The sequence below is a fragment of the Hyla sarda genome, chromosome 2 (genome assembly GCF_029499605.1).
Source record: "Hyla sarda isolate aHylSar1 chromosome 2, aHylSar1.hap1, whole genome shotgun sequence".
NCBI lineage: Eukaryota > Metazoa > Chordata > Amphibia > Anura > Hylidae > Hyla > Hyla sarda.
Window position 1 is genome coordinate 40,124,317 of NC_079190.1, and position 12,603 is coordinate 40,136,919.

At 43.3% G+C, this 12,603-nt stretch overlaps 1 protein-coding gene across 1 annotated transcript in view; it reads right to left on the minus strand.

Moving 5' to 3' along the window:
- The window catches only part of PDGFD (platelet derived growth factor D), a 253,930-nt gene that overhangs the window by 47,252 nt on the left and 194,075 nt on the right, over window positions 1–12,603 (minus strand). The window contains exon 4 of the mRNA XM_056561594.1: window positions 8,924–8,983. Coding sequence (XP_056417569.1) covers window positions 8,924–8,983 — 60 coding nt within the window. The remainder of the gene's footprint in view (window positions 1–8,923; window positions 8,984–12,603) is intronic.

Genomic DNA, 12,603 nt, shown 5'->3' on the forward strand with positions numbered 1-12,603 from the left:
TAGCAAGCCACCTGTTTAGATAGAAAAGAGTTTTGTTAGTTAGTGCTTGGACTAGAAGGATTTAATTAGCATTTTGTGCCTTCAAGTGAACAGAGCAATACTGCAGTTCCTTGCACCAAAACTAAAAGAACTACAGTTCATTGTTTGTAAGGATGACCAGTGATAAATATTAAACCATTAAAGAGTCTGCAGTGCCAATTGCTAACTCTCCAAATAGCTGATCGGTGAGGGTGCAGAGAGTCCTGACATTTGCTAATCTAAGGATGATGGTCTGTGCAGAGGATAGGCTGTTACAAAGCCCAGACATTACAGAGACTTGTCTGCTGGCTTTCAAAAATACTCTAGCACTATTATTGTTCTACTACCGAGTCTAATATTGAAGCTTAACCCCTTAAAGGGGTACTCCACCGAAAAACATATTATCCCCTATCCAAAGGATAGGAGAAAAGATGTCTGATTGTGGGGGTCCCGCCGCTGGGGACCCCTGCGATCTCAGGCATGGCCCCCCAGTCATCCGTGCATCGCGCGAACTCCGCTCCGTGCCAAATGACTGGCAACTACAGCTGTTGTGCCCCCTCCCATAGACATGAATGGAGGGGGCAAGGTGTGACGTCACGAACACAGAAGCTCCAAGCTTATGTGTTCCAGACGCCACCGCTGCCGGCCCGGAGATCGCGGGGCATCTTATCCCCTATCCGATAAGATATTTTTCGGCGGAGTACCCCTTTAATTGAATGTGACTGACCTGCAAAAACAGACATGACCCATGGACAGGAATGGCGCTGTTTCTGAAAGACTGCTGCCATGTTTTCCTTTAATTTTATGCAACTCATTTAAATGGGCACTGTCATTTGCAAAAACATTTTATATAATGTAGTTAACAACTTTGCATGCATATTTGCAATATACATTGGATAAAATGTTTTTATTTTTGGGTGAAAAATGTATCTATACTTCTTACCGCTACGGTCCCACAGATGACAAGAACACTGTCTTGTCCCTGCCTCTCTGCAGTTATTGCCTGTGTGTCTCTGTGCTGAGAAAAAATACAAGAAGTGTGGGCAGGACAAGCAGGACCCTGTGTGGCAATCAGCCTGCTGTGTGAGCCAGGGCGTGTCACAGAGCCTCAGTGCAAAGAGCAGCTAGTTATGTGCTGTGAGGGAAAAAGTTCCCACATGAGATGTAAGGGCAAGCAAGGAAACACACCTTCCCACTCAGTGAACTGCATGCAGTGCGAGCATCATAAACAAGGGAATTAGGAGCCATAAAAGGATAAAAACTACATGGATAGGATAAGCACCAGTTAAAGAGTAAGCCTGAACCATTTTTTTTTTTTTTTAATCTCATGACAGGTACACTTTAAATGGTCTACATCTGCAATACCAAAAACTAGGTTTCTCCTTTCAGTGATAATTTCTATCTTCTATACCAGACATTTTTTCTGCAGCCATGATCAGGCCTGGGAGCTTTGTCAATGGTGTAATTCCATGTTTTGTCTGGTCAGGGAAATATCATTGTCCTCGCTGTTCTTTTAAAATGCAATATCACAATAAAGAGGTAGCCTGTGCTCCCATTAGTCACAGTACACAATGATGTCTTTTCATGCCGAGCATCAGGCGCATTGTAAGGACAAGGATGAAACTGATGTAACTACTTATGTATATATCTGCAGGTGAAGCCATAGATTCAATTAACACAATTGTACAGTTCAGACGTGTCATCACATCTGCCTGTATCATGGGTCCTCACACTGTCTGTGTACTGAGCCACTAAGGAACCACTTACATGTGGGGACACTAAGGAGCTGCTTTCTGTATGTGGGGACACTAAAATGGACACTTTTTGTGTATAGGGGCTCTAAGGGGGTATTTTCTGTGTGTGTGGGCACACTAAGGGACCCCTCTCTATGTGTCGGGGACACAAAGTGATCTTTTTTTTGTGTGGAGGCTCTAATGTGGCACTTACTGTGTGTGGAGGTACTTACTGTTGTGGTGTCGGACAGGGTAATGTGTAATATACCTTATCGTGACGCCAGGGCGTGGTTGACCTATTCACCACTCGAGGTAGACCAGCTTCACCTGTGCCTGGCACGGGGCAAATAATCACTCCGACCCAAGGTTATGGTTAACTAGCTTGCTTTACTGAGGTTGGAAAGATGGTACAATCCATTACAGCTCAGATCAGAGTGAAGGAGTTGCAGGGTGAACTTAGGGAAGCTTATCGGCTTGCTGGGACTTATAGTTGATTGGGCTGTATATGACTGATTCAGCCCACACTATACTTTAGAGACTTAAACTTGACTGACTTGCTGACTTGACTTGTATAATATCCCCAAGACTGTAGGATTACCACAGGGCTTTGACTTTCACCTCAGTAGTGGGGTTAACTGATATATAACTGGTATATGCTTGGTTGCTGGACTAGGCCTCAGGCCTCCTTTCAGATTCACCTCACAGACTTCACTCCTCACCAAACTGTACCTCATCACTAAGAGAAAGCTCAAGAGCGAGAGCTGAACTCTGACCTCATTATATAAGGGAGGAATTTAGAGAGATCCCATTGGGCAGATAAGTCACATATTCACCACTGCATACTCCCCTTAACAACAAGGTCCTTAGCAACAAGATATTTAAGGCAACAAGTACATAAATAATACAAATACATCAACCCATTAGACTGTGAAATATAGAGAGTTCTAAGGAGAGGGGACCCATGACGGACATTGAGCAGCATCTGCCACACAGGATGGGCAGGAGTACAGAAGAACATGTGATTCTGTACTGGGTCACCACACTGTCTACTATCCAGACTCTTTCATAACTTACCTTGAACTGATCTTTGCTTAATTTATGTCCTGTATTATACTTCGGAGCTGCACACACTATTCTATACAAGCTGTAACCCAGAATTGCAGGATAAGTAATGTATCTACACTACAGAATAGCAGAACAGTGAGTGCAGCTCTGGAATATAATTAGGGATGTCCCGATACCATTTTTTTAAGACCGAGTACGAGTACAGATACTTTAATTCTAGTACTACCAAGTACGAGTACTTATATTTTAAAGGGAATCTGACAGCAGGGTGACGCGGTTTCTGGCGCTGCTTACCGTGCTGATACGTGGGTCCTTGTTGTGTACAATGGAGGCGGCTGCTGTAGTATGAGCCAAGATTTCTCTCTTCTCCATTGGGCAGAACAGGGAATTTGCATTGGTAGCGAGACCGGCGACCACATGGTGAGGAGCGGTAGAAACCGGGTCACCTGTACTATCTACATATAAATTCAAGTCAGTGCAGGTGACTCTGCTGTAAGATTGTCTTTAATAGTAGTTAGTATTCCCTTACAGACATTAGCAGCAGCAGCCCCCCCCCCTATAGACTGCAGGCCCCCCCTGTAGACAGCAGCCCCCCTATAGACAGGGGCTTCCCGTTTAGACATTAGCAGCAGCAGGGCCCTCCTTTAGACATTAGCAGCAGCAGGGCCCCCCTTTAGACATTAGCAGCAGCAGGGCCCCCCTTTAGACATTAGCAGCAGGAGGGCCTCCCTTAGACATTAGCAGCAGCAAGGCCCCCCTTAGACATTAGGAGCAGCAGGGCCCCCCTTAGACATTAGCAACAGGAGGGCCTCCCTTAGACATTAGCAGCAGCAAGGCCCCCCTTAGACATTAGGAGCAGCAGGGCCCCCCTTTAGACATTAGCAGCAGGAGGGCCCCCCTTAGACATTAGCAACAGGAGGGCCCCCCTTAGACATTAGCAGCAGCAGGGCCCCCCTTAGACATTAGCAGCAGCAGGGCCCCCCTTTAGACATTAGCAGCAGCAGGGCCCCCCTTTAGACATTAGCAGCAGCAGGGCCCCCCTTTAGACATTAGGAGCAGCAGGGCCCCCCTTTAGACATTAGGAGCAGCAGGGCCCCCCTTTAGACATTAGAAGCAGCAGGGCCCCCCTTTAGACATTAGGAGCAGCAGGGCCCCCCTTTAGACATTAGGAGCAGCAGGGCCCCCTTTCGACAGCAGCAGCAGGGCCCCCCTTTAGACATTAGCAGCAGCAGGGCCCCCCTTAGACATTAGCAGCAGCAGGGCCCCCCTTAGACATTAGCAGCAGCAGGGCCCCCCTTAGACATTAGCAGCAGCAGGGCCCCCCTTTAGACATTAGCAGCAGCAGGGCCCCCCTTTAGACATTAGCAGCAGCAGGGCCCCCCTTTAGACATTAGGAGCAGCAGGGCCCCCCTTTAGACATTAGGAGCAGCAGGGCCCCCCTTTAGTCATTAGAAGCAGCAGGGCCCCCCTTTAGACATTAGGAGCAGCAGGGCCCCCCTTTAGACATTAGGAGCAGCAGGGCCCCCCTTTCGACATCAGCAGCAGGGCCCCCCTTTAGACATTAGCAGCAGCAGGGCCCCCCTTAGACATTAGCAGCAGCAGGGCCCCCCTTAAACATTAGGAGCAGCAGGGCCCCCCTTTAGACATTAGCAGCAGCAGGGCCCCCCTTTAGACATTAGGAGCAGCAGGGCCCCCCTTAGACATTAGGAGGAGCAGGGCCCCCCTTTAGACATTAGCAGCAGCAGGGACCCCTGTAGACAGCAGCAGCACACAGCTCACCTGCGGCTGTCCTCCGTCGGGTGCTACCGCTCCACTGCCCTGTTCTTCCGTCCTCCTGGCCTGCATCATGGGGTCCAATCAGGAACATGTGACATACACGTCACTCTGCTTCGTAGCGTCCGTAGTGTTACGCTGGGCGCAGGGGAGGAGGCGGAGTGACGTTGTGTCACATGCTCTTCCATGAAAGACCATGTAAATGGCTAGTATCGGCCCCGATACCGATATTAGTATCGGTATCGGGACATCCATAAATATAATACATGATAAGTTAAGATATGAAATACTGTGCGTTTCCAAAATTACTCAGCTTTTAGTAGACTAATCCAATGTGTAAGGCCGGATTCACATCAGATATTTTGTGACATCATATATTAGTTAGAAATGTATTTTTTTTTTTTCCTTATTTTTTTTTTTTTTACTGTTTGCTGTGGACAAACCCTATAACCATTTTGGGCTCAACATCATGTATACAGCAAATGATGGATATAGTCAGTGCCAATGTCTATAGTCATATCACACAAATTAGACGCCCTAACAACACAAAAAAACATTGTAAATGAATTGTATAAAACTTTCATCCAAGAGAATGAGGCGATTACACACGGCTCTCTGGCCCGCGCTTACCGCCTAGTTTATACAGGAAATATACCCTATACAGCATAATATACTTTTATTCCACTATTGCTGTGACCATTTCAGGGCAAATAAACCTTTACTGTAATTGGTGTGCGGGTCTCCTTTACTGTACATTGACTCTTTACTGGAAGCCAGAACTGTATATTTTTCGATAAGCTGTCCTATTCGGAAGCCAAGTTTTCTTATATAAGCCAGGAACTCTGAAATGATATCAGCTTGTGCAGTCCTTAACATCTCATTCATCTAAATTATAAGAATGTAATGTCGACTTTCCCAAATGATGTGATAGTATTGTAGGAATTCATCATTTCGGTGAATAACTCTACCGCCCACGCATGTAATACATTGAGAGCAATTAGTCTCTGGATGAGTTCTAAATACTGCAGGAGATGTCTAGGTAATATGTCCAAAGATAGTGGTATGAAATTCATGTAGAGTCAGCGCTTATAGGATATGAAAGACACAAAATGTTTCCCAATAGGACCATTTTTAGATATGGCCAGGAGGACATGAGGCAGTGCTTTTCATAATGCATCTCACCATCCGGAATTCTTGACCATTGTCCCTGCCCCCATCTTTCCATCTCCCGTTGGGCTCTATGCTGCTACCAACTCCACCAACCCATTCATCGGTGCCAGGACCTTCTACAGTAGGGTAGACTGGAGAAAGTACCCCTTCAAATACAAAAATGTAGTGTCCCATTACTAGTAGTGTTATTCCAAGAATATTACGTTGGGTTAAGGACGTTGCCCTTTGCATTCCCATATAATTTTTTGTTTACAAGTTTTTTTTTACACATTTCAGAAAACAAGCATTTCAACACTTGCCATCTAAGGCTCCTTTCACACTATATGGTGCTCTGTTTTAAAGACCCATTACAATGTCCCTTTAAGAAAACCCTTTAAAAAATCCCATTCAAGTCTATGGGATTTTTTGATTAATCGTAATCACCCGTTATAGCCAGTTATTTGTGACGGGAGAAAAATTAGTGCTTGTAACATTTTTTCTCCCGTCACAAATAACGTCCGTTATTTATAACGGGCTATAACTAATCAAAAAATCCCATAGATTTGAATCCGATTTTTTAACGGCCGTTTTTAAAGGGGTTATCCACCATTAGGTGATTTAAGTAGACAGTAGACCTGCCAGACACTAATGGACATGCTTAGGAAGGATCTGCACTTTTCTCGGGGCTAAATGGCTATGTTGTGAGATTACCATAATACTGTGCCTAGCTTTTTATGAACTGGTATTTCCTGTTTGAGTTTTCTTCTTTGCCTACAAATTCCAGAGTTCCATTTTCCTCCCTCCCACACATCATCCACCCCACCAATTGAAACAAATGAGCTGCATTCATTCAAAAGACCTGTGGTTTTCAATCAGAGTGCCTACAGCTGTTGCATTAGTTGCAGATTGATCTCTCTCCCACCAAGCGATCCCTCCACCCATTGAAGCAGACAGGCTCCCTGTCATCAGCTGACTAGTGAGTCAGGTCTCGGCCACATTGCAACCTGTGAGAAAACCGTCGCACACAGGTACAGACACTATATTATGAACTACACTAACTTTACAGCCCCTGTAGCACATCCAAATTAAAAAAAAATCCTGGAATACCCCTTTAAGGGTTTTCTTAATGGGACATTGTAACATGTCTTTAAAACAGATCAACATATTGGCCCTGATTTACTTAGAAAGTCGGGTTGAATGTGTCAGTTGCTTTCTAACCCGATTTTTTACTTCCCTAGTCATCTATGAATGTGTCGCATTTTAATGTCGCTAGTGCATTTTTTTGTCGCACGAGCGTAATGATGTCGCAGGTGCATTTCGGCAGCCTAGGGGTTAAATTTTAACCTCAGTAACGCACGGGAGTTTGTAAGGATTAATTTGGAACAGAACTTTGCAGCTGACAATGCAGGTCAGCTTTTGAGGCAACAGCTCAACAATCATTTTTTTGGGCGTCATTAAATAGTTTGTTTGATATTTCAGAAATTTGTGAATGTGACAAAGTTGTAAATGTAGTTTAATTTATTTCAAAATGTTAATTTGCAATTAAATTTTGAAGGCATTAATTTACAGTAAAAAATGTGAAAACAGCATAAATTTGGTTCTGTCTTCTATATAAGAGCCTACATTGTGAAAATAAAAAATAAAATAAAAAACACCAAAAAAAAAAAAATATCCTACTGCTGCAAGCTGTAGGGAAAATAGACACTGAAAACCCCATTTTTGGGGTCGGGAAACTTGTTAAATCATGGGGAAAAGACCATTTTTTCGGGTTACGCCCCTTTTTCGGGTTTCTGGAAAGCTGAGTCGGGTTATTCGCGAAAAAATGTCGCAGACTGTCGCGCGCTGTCGCACAATGGATGCGACATGACGCAGACAAACATGCTCCACAAAACCCGAGAAAAGCAGTCGGGTTTACAATAGTAAATGAGGGCTATTGTGTGAAAGGAGCCGTAACTGTATTGTTTTCATGTTCACAATTACACACCAAAAAAAAAGCAAACCCAAAGAAAAAGCTGCCGCGTTAAAGGGGTACTCCGTTTCTAGACATCTTAAGGATGCTTAATGAATGTGGTGAGTGAGCGGTGATGTACACCGTACATCCATTGGTCAAGTATCAAACCACCTGCCTAGCATATGTAGTGTTTAGGCAGTGTTGCATTCAGCCAGTTTTCAATGTATATATTTATTTACAGGAGGAAATACAGGGGAGCAGCATAAACACATTAGGGAGTAGTTAAATAAAACTTGCACCAAAAATCTGGTTAAATGTGTGCCCAAAAAAAACCTCCTGAAAAGAGGTGTGTGGCTTAGATGCTATTTTGTGCACCAAACTAAGACAAAGACAATCTAAAGTTGTGCCAGACAAATAGCATGAGCCACGCGGATAGGTAGGTTTACGCTACCAAATCTTTAGCTGGAACAATTCAGAATTCGCCCGGCCCGTGTGGACACTGTAGGTCCACATAGACCGCATAGAATGCACGGATTCTGCCTAAAGAATGAGTAAGAAGATCATTCTTTCAGCAGCGGAATTTTAGTGGCCGAATATCAGCAATGGGATTATGCTGCACAAGAAATTTCTATTACACTCGGAAATAGTAGTTTTTTTTTTAAATCCACTGGTGCCAGAAAGTTATACAGATTTGTAAATTACTTCTATTTAAAAATCTTAATCCCTCGAATAGTTATCAGCTGCTGTATGAGCCAGAGGAAGTTGTGTAGTTCTTTCTAGTCTGACCACAGTGCTCTCTGCTGACACCTCTGTCCGTGTCAGGAACTGTCCGGAATGGGACCAACCAGGACAGACGCCCTGTCTCCAAGGTCCCATAGCAACCGCATGTCCTACCACTATGGTACATACACCCTTACCTGAACTAGCCCATACTACTACAAGACCACACTGTTTTTATAGACTGGTTACCCCATATATTTGAGGCAACAATAACTAGGACAGGAGCGATACACATAACCACTGATTTTGCATATCAACCTACAGGACGGCTAATTCTGTCCCTTCTCTCTTGTCTCTACATTAAATCCCATGAAATCTGTATCAAATCAAAACCTAAATCCTTCCTCAGTATTTTTTTTACCCCGGCAGTACAGATAATAACTTGGAACATGCTGTTTATTTAATAGCGTGCGCATTTATTTTATTCTGCACAATGGCACACAGTATTACTTACTGAGACGGGGCTTGTGACAGATTCCCAGTTTGTCTCCGATGCTGCAGGCGGAAAATCATTCTGAAAGGAAAAGGGAAAAAGAATTTAAACAAAAGCTGCGGCAAGGGATAAGATCTCTACTGTTAGATTTGAATAGCCTTTCAGGCATCCAGACTTGGCTGCTATAAAAGACCATGAAAATACAAGATTACTAAGAAAAAAATGAGGCTCCGCTGAGAGATGCTAGATAAATTAATAGGATCATACCTGATTTTAATATAATGGTATTTCGTGCATTGTTTAAAAAAGAAACTAAAAAACAAGAGGTTAGTGAATAAAAGAAAACATAATAAATAGTATATATGATATAGAACTTTATTTCAGCCCCCTTAGACAAGTATGATGGGATTAAAGGGGTACTCCACTGGAAAACATTTTCTTTTAAATAAACTGGTGCCAGAAATGTAAACAGATTTTTAAATTACTTATATGAAAAACCTCCAATCCTTCCAGTACTTATCAGCTGCTGTATAATGCACAGGAAGTTCTTTCTTTTTGAATTTCCTTTCTGCCTTACCATAAGTGCTCTCTGCTGACATGTCAGGAACTGTCAAGAGCAGGAGCAAATTCCCATAGCAAACCTCTTTTACTCTGGACAGTTCCTGACATGGACAGAGGTGTCAGCAGAGAGCACTGTGGTCAGATAGAAAAGAAATTCAAAAATAAAATAACTTCCTTTGTATTATACAGCCGCTGATAAGTACCGGAAGGATTGGGATTTTTTAAATGGAAGTAATTTACACATCTGTTTAACTTTCTGGCACCAGTTGATTTAAAAGAAAATGTTTTCCAGTGGAGTACCCCTTTAAGATCTATAGTACTTTTTTTTTAACTTTTTTTATTTTTTTATTAGATTAGTCTGAATATAGCAAATATATTAATGTGGTATTCCAAAATGTAAGGGTTAAATGCTTATGATTGTAAAAGGTTACATTTAGAGAAGAGCCAATCTACAGTAAGATTTGCCAATAAATCTCATGAATTGGCCGACGAGAACAGAAAGAGATCCTGGACCAATCAGGGTGCCTCCAGCTCCCGACCTTCCATATCCCATCCTCATATCCCGTTCTCATATCTTAACCTGATATCCCATCCTCATATCTAGTGTTGAGCGGCATAGGCCATATTCGAATTCGCGAATATTCGCAAATATATGGACGAATATTCGTCATATATTCGCGAATATTCGCATATTCGTAATATTCCCGCTTTATTTTCGCATACACATGCGAAAATTAGCATATACAAAAATTAGCATAAACGGAAATTCGCATATGCAAAATTAGCATATGCTAATTTTCGCATATGCGAAAATGCGCACACCAGTCTCACACAGTAGTATTAGAGCCTTCTTTACACCACACAAGCTGGAAGCAGAGAGGGATGATCACTGTGATGTGTACTGTGTAAAAAAAATAAAAAATAAACGAATATTCGTAATTACGAATATATAGTGCTATATTCGCGAATATTTGCGAATTCGCGAATATGCAATATTCGCGAATAAAATTCGGATTGCGAATATTCGCAAGCAACACTACTCATATCCTGTTCTCATATCTTAACCTGATATCTCATCCTCATATCTTGTCCTGATTTCCCATCCTCATATACTGTCTTCATCCCGACCTCATATCCCAACCTCATATCTTGTCCTCATAACCTGACTTCATATCCTGTCCTCATATTCTGACCTCATATCTCATCCTCATATCCCCACGTTCCCTTTGTGACAGACCACGCCCCTTTTTGGCTTTTCACAGTGCAATGTCGGGTTTGTTGGATTTTTCAGGCACACACTGTCGCAAACTGGCGCAAACTGGCGCAGACATGTCTCAGACACTCTGCGCCAAAATAACCAGACAAAAACTGGTCGGTTTCAGCTTAGTAAATGAGGCCCATTGGGGTGTAAGAACCTGTGATGTAGGTGTACTGGATGCAAGTGGAGTTTTTGGCCTTGAACTGAAACAAGAAGAGGATTGGGTTAGGGTTGATATTTTTATCAACAAGCCTTCAACTAAATTCCTGCTAATGTTTATGGAGCTAATGTGACTGGCTTCGCGGGCGCGCAAAGTCACATTATAACTGTGGTGAATACTGTGCGATGCTACTTTTCTAAAAAATAAAGATAAATTACTTCCAAGGTGTCCAGATGGACTGGGTCAGACTGGTAGGTGCTAGGTAGAGTTAGGAAGGTATTAACTGTTGTCTGGGCTGTAGTCTCTCCCCCCTTGAGTTAGAACCAACTAAAACATCTGGCAGACCCAAGGAAACAAAAATTAGTGCAAAGTAAGTATAATGAGGAGTCACTGCTGCCAGTTCAACTGGGCTGTGGTAATAAATCTCTACGGGTGGCACCATTCTATCCGGTCACTGATCCCTGGCACACTACCCTTCTGTTGCTGCCATAGTTTTATAGAAACCAGGTGTTCAGAGGAAAATATGAGGCGCTAGAGGTCAATAGGCAGATTACCGGTTAGAACAGACAGCTGGCGAGATAACCGGAGAGTTAGCCGAAGTAAAAGGAGGAACGTGGGAAAGCACTAGATACCTAGTAAAGACTGTTCATACCTCCATATTGGAAGATTGTTCAATGTATTAAATAAAGAGAAACAAGTTTCATCAAGAAACACCGGGTATGGATTATATCTGTGTGTGTAGTGCAGCATTAAACCATCTTTGACCGATCCTTGCATTATAGTTACATCTCCATCAGAGACAAGCAAATTTTAGAAAATTCTATTCGGCTGATTCACCGAATTTTCCGAAAAAATTTGGTTCGGTCCGAATTTAATTGTGGCGAATCTCTATTAAAAATAGCCATTTCTGGCCTATAGCGAGCCTCAATAGGGGTGTAGAACACTTTGCCTTGCTGTAACACACATAGGGTGTGTGCTGGGTTAGTGAAATAATACTGTTATTCAGTATGACATGCAGATTAACGGCATCGCTTTTAGAATCACTGCCGCAGAGCGGCACAATGACAGAGCCTGGAGGTGGCATCAGTATGAGCAGACCATATAGTGGCTAAATGACACAGCGTGGAGGTGGCACCAGCATGAGGAGACCATACAGTGGCTGAATGACTCAGCGTGGAGGTGGCGGCAGCAGGAGGAGACCATATAGTGGCTGAATGACCCAGCCTGGAGGTGGCAACAGCCTGATGACACCATAGGGCCTCACAATTGAAAAGATTAAAGATAATTTTTAACATTTAAATTGACAATTTAAAATAGATGAACCTAAAAAGTTTTATTTAATGTGCCAGCAGCATGAGGAGACCCCATGGCAGCACAGTGACACAGTCTGGAGGTGGCAGAAGCATCAGGAGACCATATAGTGGCTGAATGACACAGCTTGAAGGTGGCGGAATCATGAGGAGACCATATAGTAGCTGAATGGTACAGCCTGGAGTTTGCGGCAGCAAGAGGAGACCATATAGTGGCTGAATGACACAGCCTGGAGGTGGAGGAATCATGAGGAGACCCTATAGTGGCTGATTGACACAGCCTGAAGGTGGTGGAAGCATGAGGAGACCATATAGTGGCATAATGAGCTAAAGCCTCTCGCTGCGACTCCTGTGGTGACCCTAGTCTGCAGGGACCTCTGCCTGTGCCTGATGAATTTAAGCCTCTGCCACT